This window comes from Camarhynchus parvulus, chromosome 24 (assembly GCF_901933205.1).
Source record: "Camarhynchus parvulus chromosome 24, STF_HiC, whole genome shotgun sequence".
NCBI classification, from domain to species: Eukaryota; Metazoa; Chordata; class Aves; order Passeriformes; family Thraupidae; genus Camarhynchus; species Camarhynchus parvulus.
In genome coordinates, this window is record NC_044594.1 from 5,892,843 (window position 1) to 5,914,417 (window position 21,575).

The 21,575-nt window shown below is 55.5% G+C and overlaps 3 protein-coding genes across 6 annotated transcripts in view; 1 reads left to right on the forward strand and 2 right to left on the reverse strand.

Annotated features, from left to right (window-relative positions):
- Window positions 1–8,429, forward strand: part of CDON (cell adhesion associated, oncogene regulated) — a 58,826-nt gene extending 50,397 nt beyond the window's left edge. For all 3 annotated transcript variants that reach the window (XM_030964810.1, XM_030964809.1, XM_030964811.1), the window contains exons 18-20: window positions 1,359–1,438; window positions 5,856–6,115; window positions 7,016–8,429. In XM_030964810.1, the coding sequence (XP_030820670.1) occupies window positions 1,359–1,438; window positions 5,856–6,115; window positions 7,016–7,182 (507 nt within the window). In that variant the 3' untranslated portion in view covers window positions 7,183–8,429. The remainder of the gene's footprint in view (window positions 1–1,358; window positions 1,439–5,855; window positions 6,116–7,015) is intronic.
- A 1,367-nt stretch (window positions 8,430–9,796) lies between these two features.
- Window positions 9,797–14,790, reverse strand: VSIG10L2 (V-set and immunoglobulin domain containing 10 like 2). The gene is made up of 12 exons (XM_030964792.1): window positions 14,718–14,790; window positions 14,289–14,642; window positions 13,225–13,509; window positions 12,442–12,717; window positions 12,026–12,307; window positions 11,479–11,739; window positions 11,098–11,391; window positions 10,704–11,006; window positions 10,384–10,506; window positions 10,286–10,310; window positions 10,029–10,201; window positions 9,797–9,870 (listed from the first exon to the last, which is right to left on the reverse strand). Exons 1-12 carry the CDS (start codon window positions 14,788–14,790, stop codon window positions 9,797–9,799), a joined length of 2,523 nt encoding a protein of 840 aa, XP_030820652.1.
- Window positions 14,791–15,529: 739 nt separating this feature from the next.
- On the reverse strand, window positions 15,530–21,516 carry DDX25 (DEAD-box helicase 25). Of its 2 annotated transcripts, XR_004061369.1 has the most exons (11): window positions 21,413–21,516; window positions 20,748–20,883; window positions 20,572–20,664; window positions 20,382–20,484; window positions 19,665–19,779; window positions 19,131–19,308; window positions 18,259–18,496; window positions 17,876–18,038; window positions 17,558–17,746; window positions 16,554–17,052; window positions 15,530–16,194 (listed from the first exon to the last, which is right to left on the reverse strand). XR_004061369.1 is itself a non-coding variant. In XM_030964848.1 (10 exons), exons 2-10 carry the CDS (start codon window positions 20,858–20,860, stop codon window positions 16,130–16,132), a joined length of 1,257 nt encoding a protein of 418 aa, XP_030820708.1. In that variant the 5' UTR covers window positions 20,861–20,883; window positions 21,413–21,516; the 3' UTR covers window positions 15,537–16,129. The 2 variants fall into 2 exon arrangements, 1 of the variants encoding a protein (XP_030820708.1); XM_030964848.1 differs by lacking the exon at window positions 16,554–17,052 and having other exon boundaries at window positions 15,537–16,194.
- Between the last annotated feature and the right edge of the window lie 59 nt (window positions 21,517–21,575).

Here is a 21,575-nt window from a genome sequence, read left to right on the forward strand (position 1 = left end):
ACCCCATTCTGCGCTTGGCCTACCCATGGAGCAAGAAGTGCTCACTTTTGGTTGTTTTCAAGAGCAACCAAGGCCCAAACGGGGTTTTTTTGACCTGTCCAACCTCCCAGTGGGTGAAACTCTCCAAAAAGCTCCAAGCCCTCAGGGAGGGAGGATCTGCAATGCTCAAAATCTCGCCCGGGAGAAAGACTGGGAGTTTGCATTATGTTTTGAACCTCCCATTTTTATTTTCTTGGGGGGAAAAATGAAATACATGTGTGATGACACAGGTCTTGGTGCCTGGAGCTCCTCTGTGCCTTGAGGTGTCCACCCAGTGCTGCTGTCCTTCTGGGAACAGGTGATGGTGTTGAGCTTTTCTTTCCCCATTCCCTGTTGCAGAAAGTTTGAGTCACAGGATCTCTGCCATGGAGAAGGGCTGGGGGTGGCACGTGGGCGAGGCAGAGCAACAGGATGTTCTGATCCTGTTAGGTTGCTCTTTATTGTTTCAATGATTGGGTTAAATGAGGAAGGGAGAAACTGGCCAGGATGGCAATCAAGACTAATTAGGCATTTCCTCAGTGCTCCCTATCCCTCAAAAACTTCAGGATAAGCTCTGTTCTTGCAAAAATAGGGATTGCTAGAAGTTGCCTAGCACTTGAGCTGCCAAAAGCCAGGTGAGCCTTCCCAGCCTGGCTCCCTCCTGGAGCCCAGTGCAGGAGCCTGGCTCTGCAGCCCCCTTGGAGTGGCTCCCACATCACTGTCTGCCTGGTCCCTAACAATGAGGTATGTGTTAATCTGGGCATTTCAACTGGCTTGTAATGGCCCCGTTAGCCAAAACCAACAACACAAAATCCCTCTCACCCGGAGTCATTGCTGGCTGAGGAATTACCCCATCTGTACAAATACGAAACGGTTCAAAAATCAGTGTAGTGAAGTAAACTGATCTAATCGGAGTAATTACAGGAAAGTGGGATGGGTTTGTATGTGACATCAGCCCTGCAAATTTAATCCTCTGTTTCCCTAAACAAGCCTTGCGTGCTAATGAACAGCAATTCGCTTTCGCGTCTGTCATCAGCGTTAAAAATAAATATATTTACAGTGTGTTTATTAAATTAAACCTCAGCATATTAAGCTGAAAACAGACCAGGGAAATGACCACATACTTGTCTAAGCTGCAGTTATTTACTTTTCCCTGACACACACACTGGCAAAGACCTCCCCTGGCCTTTGGACAATCGCTCAGTGTTGCTGTGCCACGTACAGCCTGGAGCAGGGCATTGATAACGTGATCAGAGTGGGGAAACTGAGTCCAAGAGCTCTTGGGTGTCCCAGCAGTGATCTGATTTCTAACTATTAATTATTAATCTTTCCTGCTGCAGGGTGGTGGGATGTACACGACAGTGCCACAGGCTGACCCCTCGGAGTGCCTCAGCTGCCGGAATTGTCGGAACAATAACAGGTGAGGAATGACAATCACAGGTGAGAAATGATAATAACAGGTGAGAAATGACCTGCCCAGAGAACAGCCCTCCCTCTGTGTGCTGGGGTGGAGCTGGGGCTGACAAAAGCTGAGCGCTGGAGTCCTGGCTAGCCTGAAGAAGCTCCATGGATGACCTGGAGAGCAGCTGAGGATTTTCCATAGGACAGAATAAAACAAGTTGTTAAAATTCCAGAGCTCACTTTGCTCAACATGCTCCTCTGATGCCCTCTAGGATGTGAGGCAGGTTGGGCACTGGATTTAAAAAAAAATTCTGTATTTCCTGTGTTTTCCTTCAGTTCTGAGATAACAAAATCATTCCATATGGAGCTTGTCAAATCGGATTTAATTGGTCTTCTATACTTTATGCTTCCTGACATTCCCTTAAGAACACTAACCAACTCACTCCTTTGCCTTGACAATGCTGTTCTTTGTAAAACATGGGATTTGAAGTTTTTGAGGCCTTCAGGAGGAGATGACCAACCATTGTCAGAGTGAGATACATTGTTTTTCATGAGAAAAAGTATTCTTGTGTAGAATTAGGGAAAATCTGTCTTCTGCATTGTAGCTGGGAGTCAGAAACCTAATAAAAATTACTAAGTTTTCACTTTTGGAATTATTATCCTCCTTAGGCTTCTGACTCAATCTCTGGTTATTTTTAATGATTAGAAACAGGACTGAAAGTCAGACAAGCTGGGCTGCTCTGACTGGTAGGTTCTGGGCTTTTTTTTCAATCATACTTTGATTTTTCAGTATTTTTAAATCTTCAGCTGCCTTTAGGTGTGCATCTGGCTAAGCTGAGTTGAAATTATTAATTGAATTATTGAATATTCTGAGTTGGGCTCACAAGCATCATCGTCCATCCCCTGTTGAACAGTAAAGCTGTTGTTGAAGGCAGAAAACACATTCACTTTATTTTCATAGTTTTACTTTTTAAAATACTGCTTATAATGAGCTTTGAATCCTTCTTCCTTCCATAAATATGGGCATGACAGTGTAATGCTGACAAGCTGCTGCTGGCAGGGGGAGCTGGGCATGCCTTGCCTGGCCCAGTGTCCCTGGCAGGTCTCAGGAAAGCCCAGGACATTCCCTCACACCCCAGTGCTGTGATTTCAAGCAGGCTGTGCAGCAGCTCTCACCAGGATGTCTGAGCCTCGTGGTAATTTAGAACGTGCCATATGTGTTACACTGTAATTAAGAGCTTGCTTCCAGCGTTAAACACATTTAATTCTTTATTTGCTCTTTTTTTTTCCCTAAGAAAGCGAGGGAAAGAGTTCCATCCTCTGCAACTGCACTGCTCCTCCCAGACGGGTCATCAGCAGGGCCTGAACTCTGAGTTTTCACAGCCCCATTCTATATTTGACTGTTTGATAGAGAAACAAGTTGTCCCTTGGAGCTGCCTTGCCCCGGAGGGGATCATTAACCTCGGTTTGGCAGAGAGCTGCGCAGCAGGGACCGCTCTGTTCCTGTCCTGCCGCTGGGGGAATGCAGAGAGGACATGGGAGAGGGGAGAGGAGGGGACCAGGACGTGCCTCGGCTTTCCACCAGGGAGCTGGGCGTGTGCCCAGGGGGAGGAGGAGGAAGAGGAGAACGAGGAGGGTTAGTGCAGTCAGCCCAGTAGGTTTTGGCAAGTGGGAATTTGAGGCTGGAGTGTTTTCCTCATTTTGTTCAACCTCACTGCACAGGTGAGGGCTGTCCCCCTGTCCTCATCCCACCCTGGAGTCACTGCTGAAATCAGGCAGCTCCCCCAGGCAGGAGGGGAGGGGGGTTCAGGTGGACACACCTCTGGCAGGGTGTGCCACATCAGCAGTGTGGCCTTGGTGCCATGAATTCCTCACCAGCCCATTTCCACCAAATGCCTGGAGCTGTTGCTGATTTGGGGTGAATGCAGCAGTTTTGTGAATTGTAACCACGTGCAAATGAATCCTAAAGGTTCAGCATTTCATAGCTGTTTTCAGCAACAGCCATCTCAGAGCAGGTTTTATTATTTCAGTGCTGAAATCCCTGGGTCTTCTGTTTAAATTAGCACTTTATCCCTCATAACTTCTCGTGGAGCCTTGCCAGAGGGAGAAGCTGCTGAAAACTGGAGACCCACTTTGCTATTGTGGACAAAGCCTGTGGTTGACAGGATTGAGAACTGATCTTTTTTCTTCTCTTGTGCCTTTGTGCTAAAGCTCTCAAGATACCTGATGTTTGCAGAGGAATTTACACTTTTGCAGATCTCTCTCCTTTGCAAATTCGCTCTATTTTGATCAGAAATCTGAAATACACAAATCAAATGTAGGAACATCAGTTTGTTTTTCCAGCCTTTTCATCTAAATTAAGATTTTTTTTAGATTATCATTTAGTAGGGTTTCAGAATTAAGGATTGACAGAAGATGTGTTTTCCCAGCAGGGATTTTACATCACTCCTCCTCCACACTCTGCTCTGGTTATCCCCATGGCTAGTTTCCATCAAAATGTGGTTATTGAAGCTTAGAAGGCTGAACTGCTGTGTTGAAACATCCTTCAAGCTCTTACAATAATACAGAGAACTTCACTGACCCCTGTATCTTTAAGAAGAAACCCCCAAAACACGCAAACCCAAACATTTAGATGGATTTCTCTGAGCTTTTTTTTTCCTAAATAATAAGTGAGTGCAGTCAAAACCTCTGCGGAGAGAAAGGCAAACTAATAAATGGATTTGTTTGAGGACCAGATGTGTTTCATGTGGATTCTCCAGTGGCTTCTGTGGTATTTTGGTACTTGGAATAATGATTTTGGAGGCAGTTACAGGAGTGGGAGGACAAAATAGGAGAGAGAAGGTTGAAGCTTAGTGCTGCTCCATCCTCACAGCTTTTGGGAGGGGAGCAGGCTCCAGAGGGAACCCATTTGTCCTGTTCTGGCTTTGCAGGTGGAGCATCTGCCTGAGGGGAAGCCCACTACAGCTCCTCTGACAAGTTTATTTGTGTTGTTGGGTGTTTTGTTGCTCTTTCAGTTCTGGCAGTATTGATCCCAGGTTTTGATCAGGTTTCAGATATGAGCTGAGGCTCTAGGCAGGGCTGTAGGACAGGTGTCTCCAGTGTGATGGTTTTCCTTATTGCCATGACTTTTTTAATGGCATAAAAGTGGTTTCTGGGACTTGGGCAGGACTTAACTGAGACTGCCAAGCTTAGCATGTCCTGGTTTGAAACCCTTCTGAGCTCAGTGCTGGGCTGCTGTCGAGGTCAGCTCTGCTGGCTGCTGCCCTGCCACTGCTGCTGTCCCAGTCCATCTGTCCTCATTTTCAGCAATTTTTCATCTGCTCTGCTCGGGTTTGGACCAGAATCAGTCTGGAGCAGCACACAGTGCTCCTTGCTGAGCCAGCAGCTGAGCAGGCAGGTCCCAGGGATCCATTTTTGTATTTCCAAATGCAGTCTTAGACAGCCCCAGGGATGACAGACAGCAAGTGCACTGGGCTGATCCCTGTGAGCAAAGCAGGTGAGGGGTGGGTTTACATCTGGTCAGAAAAAAAGAGAAGCAGGGTGCTCAGAGTTGTATCTGCACTGGCACATAGAGACCTGGAGCTTGCTCAGCTTTCACAGGAGCATTTTGGGGTGTCACTGGAGGGAGTGAACACTTTCCTTCCTTATTTCCATGTGTTTATCTGCAGATCCATCTCTGCCCTGCACCACAGAACAAGGAGCATCTTGACATGTAGTTTCTCAAAATTTGTGGTAGCAGCACAAGTGAACCTTTTCTTTTTTGGGTAGTTATGGCTTTCTTATGCAGGAAATACTTATATAAATGTTCCCTGAAGCCACATTGTTCATGGGGCTGCAAACACTGAGGTGTTTTCCCTCATGCTCCAAGGGTATATGTGTCAAAGTCCTGCTCCTTTTTGTTTAAAGCTTAAATACCTCAGCTGTAACAATTGATTCAGCACTTGAACTTCAGTTCCACAGCTTTACACAGGTATTACAGGACCACAGTCTGACTTACACAGCAGAACAGGGGAGTTAAATTTGTTATATTGCATCTATTTTTCTAATTTGCATTCACTCCAATAACACTTAGTATTTATTTTTTGAGGTACCTAAGTGTGCTGCTTGGGTTTCAAATTTGAGCTCTTTATCTTGGCAGTGAGAACATGTTTTATGGAGTTGCTTTGATGGAGAAATGGACTCACAAGTCAGGTCATTGGGTCTCAGTTGATGGGGGAAGGAGCTGAGCGTGTTTTGAATGTTTTCAGCTGTCTGCTGGGAGAAAAAAACCCACTCAATCCTTTTCTTAATGTCAGAATCGCTCCACAAATATATTTAAAACTGATTTGACAAATGCTCTGATTGTTGATACGGTAAAACATTTAAAAGCTGGGGGGGAGGAAGGAAAGGGGGGAAGAAGCCGCTCTGAGTAACTTTGGCCTCTGTCCCTCCCGCAGGTGTTTCACCAAAACCAACGGCACTTTCGGCAGCAGCGCGCTGCCCGTGGTGCCCCTGGGAGCCCCTTTCCAGCAGGACAGTGTGGAGATGAAGCCCCTGAGCCCCCATGTGATGGTGGCCATGTGCCTGGCCCCGGCCAGCCCCGAGTGCAGCGCCCGGCTGGAGGAGGAGGAGGGCGGCGAGAGCGCGGAGCAGCCCCCGGTGCAGCTCCCCTGCTGTCGGGAGGGCATCAGCCAGCTCTCCGTGGATTGCATGGACGGTGAGGCATCCCTCAGAGGATAGCACCTGGCTGGGAAGCTGGGACTGTTCTGCAGGGAGCTTAATTTATTGCAGGGAAGCCAGTAATTAAACCCTTGTAAGAGCAGGCTTGGAGGAAGGTGAAGCGTCCCGCCTTTCCCATCATGGAAAGTGGGAGTTGTGCTGCTCCAGTGCCTGGTCCTGTCATGCCCTTGTGATTGATGCCTCTAAAAAGGGCTCATTGACACATAAGGAGGCTGTGACTGATGGATGCTGCACTCACAGCACACCCAGCGGCCCTGACACAGGACACAAGCATTCCAGAGCCATCCTGGAGGCAGGAGCTGGCACAGGGAGGGACCTGGTCTGTGTTGGTGGAAAGAGAACCTGTTCCTCATCCCACCCTGGAATCATTGCTCCTTGTGTGCTGAAATCAGGCAGCTCCCTCTGCACCCACCCCGTGGCAGCAGGGGAAGGGGGGTTCAGGTGGGCACGCCTCTGGCAGTGTGTGCCACATCAGCAGTGTGGCCTTGGTGCCACAAACTCCTTAGTGACCCATTTCCACCAAATGCCTGGAGCTGTTGCTGATTTGGGGTGAATGCAGCAGTTTTGTGAATTGTGACCACGTGCTAATGAATCCTAAAGGTTCAGCATTTCATAGCTGTTTTCAGCAGCAGCCATCTCAGAGCAGGTTTTATTATTCCAGTGCTGGGCCGACCTCCTCTGAGCTGTTCCATACAGGTGCTGTGCTGGGATAGAGCCTGTGCCCTGTGCTTGTGCCTGCTATGGTGGGAATGAGCCTGAGCACAAAGAGCATCACCCACTGCAATTAAAGAGTTTTTGGGGGGTGTGGTTCTGTTGAGCTGACAGAAAATCTCCTGAAAAACCCGACCCAACCACGCGCCCTGCTCTTGCTTTGCAGGCGGCAGCTTCCTGCACTCAGAAACATCGAACCACATTTTGAGTTGGAGTCCCCTCATTCTTCAGCCTCTTTCCAAGGACTGTAAGGAAAAACCAGGATGGAGTTCATCCGGAGTCAGTCTAAATGGTTCTGGGGACCTTTGTCAGCTCCAGCTGCAGGAAACCTGAGGCAGTGACCGTTGTCCCCACTTAAGGCCAGGAACTGCACCGCTGAAAGGGAGTCACGGGGGGATGTTAATTATAACAGAGAGAGTCACTATTTATTTTTTGTAGTAGTGTCATATGAATGTATCTTGGTTTCAAAATGGTTGCCTTTTTATATTATTTATGCCTTGAAATCCCTTTTTTTGTTGTTTTTTTTTTTTTCTTCCCCCACACACCACAAAACTAGCCTGGTTATGTGTATAAAAAAGAATTGTAATAATATAAAGAATGAGGATGGGAAATGTGGAGTGTGTTTCCATGGCAATTTACCAGTGGGACAAGTAACTTCCAAGGAGCCCAAGAGAGGGATTTAAGCAGGTCTGAAATGACCAACAGCTGCCACCTCCCTGGCAGCTCAGTGACATGGCACTTGAACCCTCCTTTCCATGAACACCTCCTGGCCTCTCTTGGTTTCTCTGGGAAGATCCTGATGAAGAAATAAGAAGATCAGTAAGGAAAATGAGCCTCAGTTGAGTTTGTCCTGTGCAGCTTGAAGCAGAACTTGAGTCAGTGACTGTGTCTTCAGGTGCTCAGTAACCCTTCTGCAGAAGTGCAGGTGGAAATCCAGCCTCTCTCACTTTCCCACTCACAGAAGACAAAATCCAGTTCAGCTCTTGGTTTGAGGGATTACTAACAGCTTGGCTAGATCTGAAATTAAACCAGTCATGGTGAAACAGCTGCCAGCACCCCTGGGCACTGTCAGGAACCTGCCCATCCTGGACACAGCACGATGGAGGTGCTGCAACCTTAACTGCAGGGCTTGGGTGGGTGCTTTTTCCTTTCCAAATTTAATCCCAGTAAATAAACCAAACCAGTGCTTGCAAAGCACTCCCTCCCCCCACACGAGTCACAGTGCAAAGCCCCAGAAATGAAGCACAATTTACAGAGATGGCCACCCCAAGGTGACACCTACAGCCCAGAGCAGCGTGTCCCTGGCCAGTCTGGGAAGGGAGGGAGCTGTGCCCGCCTGGCTGCAGCTGCTCCAAAGCCCTGGGGAGCTCAGGGCTGCTGCTGCAGCTCCAGCAGCCACAGGGTTTGGGGAGTGGTGTCTGTGTGAGGAGGAAGCCCTTGAGATCTGCTCTGATAGCAGCTCCATGAGCTGCTCTGTGTGTTGGAATGGGATTTTTTATGTTCCATAGAATCCCAGAATAGTTTGATTTGAGAGAGACCTTAAAGCTCATCCCATTCCACCCCTGCCATGGGCAGGGACCTTCCACCATCCCAGGCTGCTCCAGGCTCCATCCAACCTGGCCTTGGGCACTTCCAAGACTGGGACAGCCACAGCTTCTCTGGGTACCCTGTGTCAGGGCCTCACCACCCTCACAGGGAAGAATTTATTCCCAGTATCCCATCTAAACCTGCTCTCTGGCTGTGGGAAACCATTCTCCCGTGTCCTGTAACTATCTGCTTGTATAAGAAATCCATCTCCCTCCTGCTTCAGGTAATTGAAGGCCACAATGAGCTCTTCCCAAAGCCTTCTCTATTGCATTATTTGTGGTTATATTTATTCTTTTGCCTTTTTTTTGGGGTTGTGCCTCCTCCCAGCTAGAGCTGCCTTATTCCAAAGTTCTTTGCACACCATGGACTTCACACCCGTGGGCTTTGGCTGCCACGTACCCCAGAGCAACCACAGATCTCCCTCCTCCCTTTTTGTTTATCTCATCCTCACTGCCTGGATTTTCCTTTTGCAGGATCTGCTGCAAGGCTTTCCCCTTTTCCAACAGAGATTGGCCCACGAGTTGTTGGGATTTAACTGTGGCTGCTTCGTTCTCCCCAAACACTGAAATTGAACCATGGTTTTAAACAACCTTGCTTAAATCTCCCCTGTATTGTGGGTGTGTCAGATAAAGATGCTCTGTTTTCCAGAGAAGCTGTAATATCCCTTTGGAATGTTCTGTGTCTGGAAGTGATGGTTTTGCAGGGGGTTTGTATTTCTGGGGGTGGTTTGATAAAGGGATCAATGCTGCTTTATGGCTGGTGTGGGGATTGATACTCTGTGGGCACTGATCAAGGTTGGTTTGCGTGGCTTGATACTTCCCAATGGGTTATCATTAACCAAATACAGGAGAAAATGGCCCAAGGTGCTCTCGTCTCCACACACAGCAGAAGATGAGGACTCAGCAAAGCTGGGAACTGCCTGACACTTTCCTTGGACCCTGCTTCCCTTCATGCTTGCACCAATGCAGGGAAAAACCATCTTCAGTCACTATTTTTAACCTGTGGTTTGGCCTGAAACTGGGGAGTCTGGGGGTGAGGATGAGGCCCCTTCCCACAAAAAGCTTTGTGGCTGTTCTTGTACCACAGAAACCTCAGCACAGTCCCCAGGCAGCATCCCCAGTCAATGCCAGCCCTGGGGCTGAGAGCAGCGCTTTGGCCCTCGAGCTTTTTCCCTGCCATCGGTGAGAAACTATTTACTGTAGCCTAAATATTTATTTTAGCTCCAGCAGTAACTGCAGGCCCGGGGCTGAGCCGGAGGGGCTTTCACCGGGTGCGGCGTTTAGAGCCAGCCCGACACGCACAGGTGGGTGCTGCCGTCCCGTGGTGCGGGAGAGAGCAGGAGAGGGAAAAGCCGGGGTGGTCACGGTGTCGCTGTCACGGTGATGGTGACATTAACTGGGTCATCGCTGCTGCCTGGTGCTGCCGAGAGCGGCTCTGCAAGGGGTGGAGGAGCCACGGGTGGGTGCTGGCTCAGCGGGGCAGGTGGGTGCTGGTTCAGCGGGAGCTGGTGGGGGCAGGTGGGTGCTGGTTCAGAAGGGCATTGGGTGCTGGCTCAGCGGGGCAGGTGGCTCTGCCCTCGGCCGCCCCGGTACCTGCTGCCGTGCCCGGGGCACACGGGTCTCCCTGTGCTGGTGCTGCCTCGGCACCCGTAGCTGCACCGGGGGCACACGAGTCTCCCTGGGCTGGCCCTGCTTCCTCCTCGCCGCCTGCGGCTGCCTCAGCATCCTCCGCTGTGCCCACGGGCTCCTGCGCGCCGGGCCCGGCCCTGCGGGGACACGGGGGGCTCTCTCGCGGGGGGCTCGCTGCTGCCCGGGCACGGGAGGTGGCACAGAGGGGTTTGGGCACTCACGTGCGGAACAGCAGGTCGTGCAGCCCTGCGGAGGGACATGGGTGTGAGGTGAGGGGTCGTGGCTCGGGCTGTGGCCCCCGAGGCGCCCCCGCACTCACGCGGGAGGGTGTCCCTGTGGCGGGCGATGCAGTGCACGGCCAGCAGCGATGCTGCGCTGGCCACCAGCATCCCTGCCACCGCCGCCCCCGTCACCGCCGGGTAGGCCTCGAAGGGAGGCTCGGCTGGAAGAGAGCAGAGGGAACATGGCAGGCAGCAGGGACGGGCAGAGCCCAGAAAGGCCCGGCAAGGTGCGAGCCTGTGCCTGAAACCTGCTGACGGCTGCTCGCACTCGGCTCCTCAGCTCCACCGGGATGGAAACGCTGCCCTTCTCCACTCAACCCTCGCTCTGCCCCCACGGAGCAGCCCCTGCCCGCTTCACCTGGCGTCTGCACCTCGGAGGGGTGCCCGGCCGTGCGGTGGTTGACGGCCAGGACGCGGAAAGCATAGAGCACCGCGGGGTCCAGCCCCCCCAGGCGCCGGTCGCGGGAGTGCGGCTCGATGTCGCCGGCGGCCGTTTCCCAGGGGCTGGGGGTCTCCCGGAGGGGCTTCTTGGTTCGGCGCCGCTGCACCACGAAGCCGGTGAGGTTGCCGGCGCCCTGCGTCCGCCACTCCAGCCGCACCTCGGTGCGCGCCCGCGTGTACCGCAGCTTACTGATGGTGACATTGGGCGGCGCTGGGTACCCTGCGGCGAGATGGCACCCGGCAGGAGGGGCTTGATGCCCCCAGCCCACCCTTTATACCCCCAGCCCACCCCTGCCCTTCCCAGGACTCACGGTCCACGCGGAGGCGGACGGGGAGGCTGGCGGTGCCCACGGCATTGGTGGCGGTGCAGCGGTAGATCCCACTGTCCCCCGGCCACTCGGCATCCCGCACCGTGAGGTTGACCCACTCTTCTCCCTGCTCCAGCTGGTACTTGGCCAGCCCCGGTGTCACCTCCCGCTCCTTTGGGTCGTACCAAGCCACTGTGGCACCGAGACCGGCACCGCTGCCACGTTGCCGGCACGCCAGCTGCGCCTCGCCGCCCTCCAGCACCGCCACTTCGCTCTCCGCCTGCAGCTCGGGGACCTCTGCTCGGCGACAAGGGGGGACACGATCGGCCGGGAGGTGCCACCGCTCCGTGGCACGGTGGCGTGGTGGGGACGGGTCGGGCTTACCCAGCCGCAGGCGGCACTCGGCGGCAGCGGCCCGCAGCGGGTGCGCGGCCTCGCAGACGAACTCGCGGCCGCCCAGGCTGCCGTCGGTGCTCAGCACCAGCACGGCCGTGGAGGGCGCGGGGTCGCCCAGGGTGCGGCCCGCACTGTCCCGCCAGCGCAGGGTGACGAGCGGCGTGCCCCCCTCCCAGCGGCACCGCAGCATCACGTACTCGTCACCCTTGGTGGCCGCCGCCGCGCAGCTGGGGCCGCCCCACGGGACCCCTGTGGGACGGAGCGGTGTCGGAGCGGGGCACTGCCACGCTGTGCCAAAGCACCCCAAAAAGGAGACACATTCCCCTCCCAGGGTGACGGGGGTTCGGCAATCCCGGCCGTGCCACAGCGTCCCCGTTTTGGAGCAAGCTGGAAGTGCTGAAGGTCCCAGGAAAGGCAGCAGCACCCTGGAGCGCCCATCCGTGGTTTGGCCACGGCGCGGGGTCACTGCAGCTCTGCTGTGACACCAGGGGGTCACAAAGGGGGCTGGGGGGCAGCTGGGCCCCTTGTCACTCACACAGGGTGGTCCCACAGGCAGCCCCCAGTGGCAGTGCGGGGTGGGAGGCCAGGCAGGAGAAGGAGCTGCCGTTCCTGGTGTGTGCCCCTGACTGGATCCTGGTGGCCATGGAAAAGCTGGTGCCCGTCAAGCCCTCTTCCTCCTCCTCCTCCTCCTCCTCCTGGGGGCCCACCCAGCGCAGCCGGGCCAGGGGGAAGCCCCCCAGCCAGCGGCACCGCAGGGCCACATCCCGCTGATCATCGGAGGCCAGGGCGGAGCAGCTGGGGCTCCCTGCTGGTGGATCTGCAGGAGACCATCGGCACTGGGCGAGAGCGTGCGTTCCCCCCAGCCCCACCCTCCCTCCCACATCCTCACCAGGGAGCTGCGCTGGTCCGTCTCGCCCTGTGGGGACCCAGGGCCCCCGCGGGGTTACTCACAGTAGACAGTGAGGACGATGGTGGCCTGGGTGCGGGTCTGCAGGTGGCTGTTCTCGGCCAGGCAGGTGTAAGTGCCCGCCTGGGCACGGGCGATGGCAGTGATCACGTAGGTCTGGCCGACGTGCACCTGGGAGCCGTTGTGCAGCCAGACATAGCGGCTGGGGGGATTGGAGGGAGCCAGGCAGCTCAGCACCACGTCCTCCCGTTCACCCGCCGAGAAGCCCCCCTGTTCTGGGGAGAAGGGCTCCACACGGATGGCCGGCTCATCGGGGCCATCTGCGGGGACACGGGGCCCTTTAGGCAGGGACAGCCCCACCGAGGGGACACAGCCCTCCCTGGGCTTCCTCCCACTGGTGGGAAGCAGGGCAGCAAAGCTCCCTTAGAAAGGGTGCACCGTGAGGGCTGTGAGCGCACCAAGACACACAGTGGCCGCGGATGCATCGTGGTGGCAGCACACATGGTGGCCATGGTGGCTAGAGAGGCATTATGCCAGTGGGGTGTATGATGGCCATGAATACATCAAAGCAACGAGAAGCCATACCCTAGTGGCCATAGAGACATAGTGGTGGCCACAGAGGCATCACAGTGGCAGGATACATGATGTCCATGGGTGTTCCATGATAGCTATGGACATACCATGGTGGCAGCGTGCTCAGTGGCCATGGACAAACCACGGAGCATTATGGTGGCCACAGACATGCCATGGATGGCACCAGCCCTGAAGATGCCCCCCCAGCTGGTGGCTGAGGGCCCCCCGAGGTGGGTGGCACCCAGGGCACTCACAGACAATGTCCAGGTAGACGGGGTCGCTGCTGCGGTTGTTGACCTCGTTGCTCACGGTGCAGATGTACCAGCCCGTGTGGCTGCGGTTGGCAGGTGTCAGCTGCAGCTCTGCCCTGGAGCCCCCCAGCCCCACAGGGGTCACTGAGGGACCCCCCCGGGGCTCCTGGTGCTGCCAGGAGAAGCTCAGCGGCTCCGTCCCCTCCCGCACGGTGCACGTCAGGGCCACGGCCGCCCCCTCCGCTGCCGCCGCCGCCGTCGGCCGCACGAAGGGCTTGGAGATGGGCACTGGGGGCACCGAGTGTGAGCGGCCCCACAGACATCAGAACGCCCCGGGGCACACCCATGCCCCCCCATGCCCCCCACCCAGATGGATTGTTTGGCCAGTGAAGTGCCACAGCAGCCAGTAGAATGGCCAGTGAGGACACGTGCAGGCTTGTGAGGGGCGCCCTGGCTGTGGGCATGGGTGTTAGCTGGGGGAGCTACTGCGACCAGTTTGGGGTGGTGGGATGCTTGGGTAGCCAGGGCAAGGAAATGAGGGTGGCTTAGTGGGCTGCTATGTTGGCTCGTAGGGGGCTATACCAGAAGGCAAGGGAGGTTTGCTGGCTGATGGTGTCCTGTGCTGGCTAGTGCAGCTCTGGGATGGCTGATGAGTGCTATGTTGGCTTGTGTTGAGCTGCCTTGGCTGATGGGATGCTATATTGGCTAGCGGTGTGTTACGTTGGCTATAAGGATGCTTTGCGGGCTAGTGGGAGACTACGTTGGCAAGTAGGGTACTCTGCTAACTAGTGGGGTGCCTGGTTGGTGAATGGGGTACTACAGTTGCTAGCGAACCACTATGCTGGCTGGTGGGACTCTGCATTGCCTCGTGGGGCACTTTGCTGGCTTGCACTACTCTTTATTGACTTGTGGAGCCCTTTGTTGGCTAGGGAGGTGTTTTGTTGGCCAGTGGATGGCTCTGTTGGCTACTGGGCAAGGGGCTGGGCTTGACCATGATCTAGGAGAGTGTAATGCTAGCTGCTGCTGGCCAGCAGGTCCCCCCAGGTTGGCCACAGCCAGGGACTTACCCAGGACACGCAGGAGGATGGCGGCATAGCCCACACGGAGCCGGCCCCGCTCTGGGAAGAGCCCCTGGCAGAGGAAGCGGCCCTGGGCGGCCACGCGCAGCTCCCGCAGCTCCAGCGTCCCGTTGCGCAGCGTCACCCGGCCCAGCATCCCCGTGCCAGGGGCCATGGCCACGTCCCTGCCCGAGCCCACGGCCACGGCCCGCGGGAGCCCCTCTCCCTGTGGCGTGAAGCTCCAGAAGACCACGGCCGGCGGGGCTGCGGCCGCGGGCCCACAGCTCAGCTCCACCGCCCGGCCTCGCACGCCCGTCGCCCGCCATTCCTCGTAGGCCGCCTCGCCGGCCGCCAGCGGCTGCCCTGCCCGGGGCAGCGCCTCCGTCAGGCCTCTGCTCGCCCCCCACCCGGGACACGCGGGGACAGGTCGGTGCTCACCCCCCGCCAGCGCCGGCAGCAGCACCAGGATCCAGGGCCCCCTCCACGGCGGCGGAGCCCGGCCACGCTCCATGGCGCCATGTCCAGCACCTGCACGCCGAAGCAGGGCTGCGCTCTCCGGCACGACCTGCTCTCCGGTTACCCCCGGGTAATTAAGCCCAGCCCTGATTATCTGTTAATTATTTATCAACCTGCCAGCACAGGGGGAACCCGATGCCACTGCCGCCAGGGCCCCTGCAATCTCAGGGCTGAGGAGTGGTGCACTTGCCGTGGCAATGGCAGCATCCTTGCATTCCCCCCACGTGAGAATTTAATCCGAGTGTTCTCTCCTCCACACACACTATTTTTTTGGCTAAAGGAGGGGAAAATAAACTGCCACTCCCCTGTGATCAAAGCTGGGGGGTTTGGAGCTGGGGAAGCCAGGCAAGGAGCAAGGTTTGATATTTCATCTCCCACTGTCTGCAACGCCCCAGACCATCAAACATTCATAGGGGCGGCTGGGCCGTAAGGCAATGCCAAGGGGCTGCAGCAAGCCAGGGGGGATTTGGGGGTGCACGTGGTGAGGGGGATCAGGGAACACCCAGCAGAGACTGCAAAACTACCTTCCATCTCCCATCTCCTTCACTGATCCTTTAACTAGAATTACCAAAACCACACTGTTAATACTAAATGTGTGTACTCTCCACAGGGAGGCTTGAAATGCCCCAGAGGGTTAAAGCTGGTGGCAAGGAACTGCAGAGCCAGGGCCAGGCCTCCTCCTGCTACCACCAGGTCCTGCTTCTACTGCCACAAGCCTCTGGCTGCACTCCATCACATTTTGGTCACTTTTTGTGCCCTTTCAGGTTGGGTTTGGATAGAAATCTGGATGAGGAAAGCAGGGGACAGTAGCCAACCCAATAAATGACATCATTGTCAACACTGACCTAATCGAACCTCATCTGCAAGGGTTGATATATTTCAGAGAATTTTGGTAAAGAAGGAGCCATCCTGGTGATTACAAACAATTTTATTTATTAAAGATTAACAAAGGCACAAAACCAGCCCTGTCCCTGAGTCCAACTTCTGTCCTCACACTGCTGGGACCCCAAACATTTGGGTTTCAGACCCCTGGGGTCCAACCTCTCTCCCTCACTGATGGGATCCTGAACACTTGGATTTTGGAAGCCCCGGGGGTCCAAGCTCTCTCCTGCACTGCCGGGACCCTGAACACTTGGATTTTGCCCCGGGATCTGGGATGGCAGCAGTGGATTCCTGCTGCCACCTAGCGAGACAAGGTTCGCTCCAGCCTCTCCTCAGACAACACAACAGAACTCAACAGCTTCAGGATACAAGAGAACCGGGAAGTCTTCCCCTGTAACTTTTCCTCCTGTTTAGAACTACAACTTGGATTTGGGAGAACGAATCCCTGCTCCTCACTCAGCTGCAAGCTTCTCCAGCTCGTCCATGTCGTACGGATCCAGCTGCTTGATCGTGGTCTCTGTAGGAAGGAAAGAGCAATTGTTGGTATGTGAGTGCAGAGCTCGCTCCCCTGAGCACTGTCTGCACCACCTGAGTGCCCCACACCAGCTGGGAAGCTCCTGGAGTGCTCACTGCAGCAGGGAAATCAGCTGGGAGGAAGTGCAGGGGAAATGGGGTCAGCAGGGAAATCAGCTGGCACAAAGCAGGAGGGGAGCTGGATCAGGGCAGCAGCAGCAGCAGCAGCAGCAGCACAGAGCTCAGCCTCTGATGTGCCCCACTCCCTGTTCCCACCTCCACAGCCACGAGGACAGGGAGGGTCTGTACCCTCCAACTGCAACACCACAACATGAAAAGCACAAGCTGGGGGTTCATCCTCACACTGGCTCCTTCTGCCCATGGCTGTGGTTGGGCTCATCTCATCCCCATGCCAGTTGTTCCAGCTGCTCATTGCTTCTACTCCACAGCAGCAACCTCTGCCAGAATGTGGGGCTCGTGTCTCCTCTGCCTGGTGTCTGCCTCAGGCTCACTCCAGGTTCCAAGGACAGGTGGGTATTTGAAGGAACCAAGAGGGCTGAGCGGCTCTGAGGCTGTAGATGTGGAATGGACACAGTTTACTGCCCATCAGAAGGCTTCTATAACCTTCTTTCCTCTAAAAAATCACAGGAAAAACAGTCACTGGGATTCAAAAAACCATCAGTGCAGCCCTGGCATCTGGCAAATCCCATGAAAATCCTCTTGATGTTAGCAAGTGACAATCAATTTCCACTCAGGAAAGATTTCCACAGCTGCCACCTCCTCTCCCACAGCCAGGGCTGAGCTGAGCTGGGGCACCAGGTCCCCTGGGACAAGCGCTTGCAAGGAAAGGCAGAAAAAATGCCTGAAAGAGGGAAAAAAAGAAGGTGTTGAGGCATCCTGGGTACTGGTAACATCCCTTGCAAGTTGCACACAACCTCCAGGGCTGCTTCTTGGGAAATTTGCCAGCTGGGGAGCAAAAATCACCCTAAAAGCTGTATCGGTCCCCGTTCCTGGTGAGATGAGCCCTGGGGAGAGGAGCAGCCCAACATGGACTACTTGCCAACAGGAAATAATCCCTGGAAGTGTTCAGGGCCAAGCAGGCTGGAGCTCTGAGCAACCTGGTCTAATGGAAGGTGTCCCTGCCAATGGGAAAGGGTGGGAACAAGACGGGCTTTAAGGTCCCTTCCAATTGAGGCCATTGTATGGTTCTGTGAGTGAATCCAAGGCCTGTAACAGCTCAAAGGAAAGCTAAACAAGGTGAAGTGTCTTCCTGTGTGTCCAGTGCATGCAGCTGTACAGCAATTTGCTGGAGGGGATCACAGTCCCAGCCCTGCCTCTGGGAGCAGCAGATCCATGTGGATACTCACGGAAATACTCCTCAATCTTGTGCACGAGGCGCACGGTCTCTCTCTGCACCACGCTGAAGGCGATGCCGCGGTGCCCGAAGCGCCCTGCCCTCCCAATGCGGTGCAGGTAGGTCTCAAAATCCGGCTCGCCGTCCTGATCCATGGGCAGCCCAAAGTTCACCACCGTGGTCACCTGCTGCACATCAATGCCTGGAACAGAGGGAGAGGATCCTCTTGGGATACCTCGTCCCACAGGACCTGCTGCTCAAGCCCACGTGGAAGAACAGCAGGCCCGGTGCGTTTTGGGCCATCAGAGGGGCGCTGGGTTTGCCAGGAGACCTCTGGCACAGACGTTGGTGGCGATCAGGACCTTCTCCTTGCCCTCACGGAAGCGCTGGATGACGCTGGCCCGCTGCACCACCGTCAGCTCTGCTGTCAGGATGGCCACTTGGTGCCCGTCCCGGCTCATCTTCGCCGACAGCCAGTCTGCCAGCCTCCGGGTCTGCGCACACGGGGAGAGGCTGAGGCCAAGAGCTCCCTCTCCAGAGTGCCCTGCCCCTTTTGAGGGAGCTCATGGCAGTTTTCAACACTCCCCAGGGGTCTGCTCCTTTGTTTTGGGGGTTTTGGGAGGAGCCCACCGTGCCCACACTGTCAAATGACCCATTCCTGCTATTCCCAATGGGAGAGGGGCAGTGCAGGGCTCTCCCAGCCAGGCCCCTTACCTGGCAGAAGATCATGACCTGACCGATGGTGAAGCTGCCATAGAGGTTGCAGAGGGCCCTGTACTGCTCATCTGAGCTCTGGCACACCATGAAGTACTGCCTGATGTTGCTCAGGGTGAGCTCCTCCTCACGCAGCTTGATCACGATGGGGTCGGGGATGATCCTCTCCGCAAAGGCCCGCACGGGCTCCTTGTAAGTGGCTGAGAACAGCAGCACTTGGCAGCTCTTGGGAAGAGCCCTGGGGCAGGGAAAAAGCTCTGTCAGCCCTGGAGAGCAGCTGCTGCTGCCCAGGAGAAGGACAGAAACCCTAATTTAAACTGATTTTGTGTTGCCTTCAATGGAAAGGGAGGCAAAGATGGCTGACAGGAAAGATGGAAAGAGACTTTTTACAAGAGTCTATAGTGACAGGAAAATAGGGGAATGGCTTCACACTGAAAGAAAACAGGTTTACATGTTAGGAGGAAGTTCTTCCCTGTGAGGATGGTGATGCCCTGGCATAGGTTGCCCGGAGCAGCTGTGGCTGCCCCATCCCTGGAAGTGCTCAAGGCCAAGCTGGCTGGAGCTCTGAGCAACCTGGTCTAATGGAAGGTGTCCCTGCCAGTGGGAAAGGGTGGGAACAAGATGGGCTTTAGGGTCCCTTCCAATTGAGGCCATTGTATGGTTCTGTGAGTGAATCCAAGGCCTGTAACAGCTCAAAGGAAAGCTAAACAAGGTGAAGTGTCTTCCTGTGTGTCCAGTGCATACAGACAGACAGACCTGTGGACAAGCCTCTTTGGCACCATGGGCACACTCTCACAGCCCTTTGGTAACAGACTCCTTTAAAACTACAGGAGAGAAGGGAAAGCAGGGCAGCAGCTCTCAGCAATCCTCACCTGTGGATGCGGATGCTCTGACAGGAGAGGCCCTGCGTGTCGATCATGATGTCAGCCTCATCCAGCACGAACAAGGAGATCTTTGTCAGGTCCAGGATGCGTTGCTTGAAGCACCAGTCCAGGGTGGTGCCTGGTGTTCCAATGATGATCTGCTCCTCCAGCACTGTGCCCTTCAGAACTGCAAGGGGGCAAAAGGCATTTATTTGGCCGCCTCCAGGCATGGAGCTCTCTGCTGCTCTGTGTTTTCCCTTGGCTTGCTCAGACTCTGGCTGCTCAGTGATGCCTTCCAGGGGTCATCATGACACTTCCCTACAGCCTTGGGGCATGGGAACCACCCCCATGTAGGAAAAGGGAGTCTGCAAGCAGCCAGTGACAATGGAACAGCCTCCTCAGCAGGAGAGGGGACAGACACTACATTATTGCCCTTCATGGATGTCTGGGCAGTCCCTGGTAGCTCCAGGCTCCAAGAGAGGATCCCTGTGCTCCCTCCCTGTTTCTGCAGCAGTGCTGGGAGCTGTGCTGGGCTGGACTCACCTCGGTTTCCCCGGACAGCGTAGTTCACCTTGATGTCCGTGCAGAACTTCCCAATGGCGCGCACCACCTGCCCGATCTGCAGGGCCAGCTCGTAGGTGGGAGCCAGGCACAGGCACTGGCAGGAGAGCAGAGAAGGAGCTGTCAGGCCCAGGATGGGCACAGGGGCAGAGGAGCTCAGCAGCATGCCATAGCACTGAGGCACAGGGCATGGGGCAGCACAGCACGGCTGGGGGCTCAGGAGCTGGGCTGCGTCCCCAGCTCCAGCCAAGGGGGCAGAAAGAAGCTGCCGCTGCTCTTTTGGAGGAGGAAATGCATCTCTCAGAAGCGTGGTGCAGCTTGTTCCTGTGCCCTAGCTCAGTCACACTGTCCACACTTACAAAAGGAGATCTTACAAGGCTGGAAACTGCTGGCAAAGCTGGCTCTGCACCCAGAGAGGGCGCTGGGAGTATCTGACCACCAGAAACCAGCGCTGTCTGCAGCTGCTCCTCAAAACTCAAATTCCAGGGTAACTGAAGCCTGGATTGATCCACTCTGCCAATCCTGAGGTGGGCACTGTGCCTTTAGTCCTACCTGCCACTGTGCCCTGGTGGTTTATCACCCCACTCCAGTGGGTAAAGTCACACAGGAACAGGGACAAAGCCCAGAGCTCTGCCCCTGGCAGTGTCCTGGGCGCCTGGGCCAACCCCTCCTGCAGCAGCTCTCCCTGTCCTGCGTTACCTGCGGATATTTCTCGCTGGCACTGGCTCTGCTCAACATGGCCAAGACAAAAGCTGCTGTTTTCCCTGTCCCTGACTGGCTCTGGGCAATCAGATTTTGGGGCCTGCAAGGCAAAAGCAGCTTAGTGCAACGCAGGGGTCGGGTGCTGGGATGCTGTGAGGAGCCGGGGCTCAGCCGTGTTCCTACTCACGGGTATGCCAGCATGAGGGGCAGAGCCTGCTCCTGGATTTTGGATGGTCTGTTGAAGCCCATCATATAAACGCCCTGCAGGAGCTCCTTCTTCCTGTGGAAACAAAGCAGCCAAGGGCCCATGTGAAGGAGGCTGGTGTGCTGGAGCGTGGTGGGGCGGGGGCTGTGGCAACTCACAGGGGCAGCTCCTCAAAGGTCTTGATGGAAAAGAGTGGGGAGCTGGGGTCTCGCTGCAGGATCTCCACGTGCTGCTGGGACTCCACCAGGGACGTGTGGATCAACTTGTTCATCAGTGACAGCTCAGCCAGCGGCACTGGGAAAGGCAGCAACTCCGTAAATAAAACAAACGGAATCACAGAATCATTAGGGTTGGAAGGAATCTCAGGAAATTATCCAGTCCAAACTGCTTCCAAGGAAGGGTCAAATGGAGGTGACACAGGAACGTGTTCCTGTAGGTCTGGAATGTCTCTAAGGAGGGAGAATCCAGGACCTCTCTGGGCAGTCTGTCCCAGCGCTCTGCCGCTCTCCATGTCAAGAAGTTCTTCCTCATGCTGAGGTGGAACTTCTTGTGTTTTAGTTTACAACAAAGGGCTTGTAATGAGAACCCTCTTCTCTCCCCAGAGGATTTCTTATTGTTCTGTGGGTTCATTAGAAACACTGCAGGCAACATCCATTATTCCAGACTTACTATCACCATACTCATAAATGAGCACCTAAACACACTGCACTGAGCCCTTCCCTCCTCTTGATTCAATTACGGCTAAGTGCCGTGGGCCGCCCCTCCCTCGGGACCCTCGGCGGGGCTCGGAGCGCGGCTGTACCGCGATCCCCTCCGGACCCACCTCTCTCCTCGTCCTCCGGCTCGGCCCGGAGCGCGGGCGGCGCGGGGAGCAGGCCGAGCCCGCGGGCCGTGCCCCGGGCGGGCCGCTCGGGCCAGCGCAGCCCGGGCCAGCGGGAGCCAGAGCGGCGCGGAGCCGCCCCGTGCCACGGGCAGCCCGGGCCGGG

Coding starts and splice junctions, on each gene's coding strand:
- VSIG10L2 (XM_030964792.1), bottom strand. CDS start 14,790: ATGGAGCGTGGCCGGGCTCCGCCGCCGTGGAGGGGGCCCTGGATCCTG. Junction 12,718..13,224: donor CGTCTACCTGGACATTGTCT/GTGAGTGCCCTG, acceptor GTGTCCCCGCAG/ATGGCCCCGATGAGCCGGCC. Junction 10,202..10,285: donor CACGACCTGCTGTTCCGCAC/GTGAGTGCCCAA, acceptor GTGTCCCCGCAG/GGCCGGGCCCGGCGCGCAGG.
- DDX25 (XM_030964848.1), bottom strand. CDS start 20,860: ATGAACAAGTTGATCCACACGTCCCTGGTGGAGTCCCAGCAGCACGTG. Junction 18,497..19,130: donor CAGAGCATCCGCATCCACAG/GTGAGGATTGCT, acceptor TCCCTGCCCCAG/GGCTCTTCCCAAGAGCTGCC. Junction 17,747..17,875: donor CACCAACGTCTGTGCCAGAG/GTCTCCTGGCAA, acceptor CCTCTGTTCCAG/GCATTGATGTGCAGCAGGTG.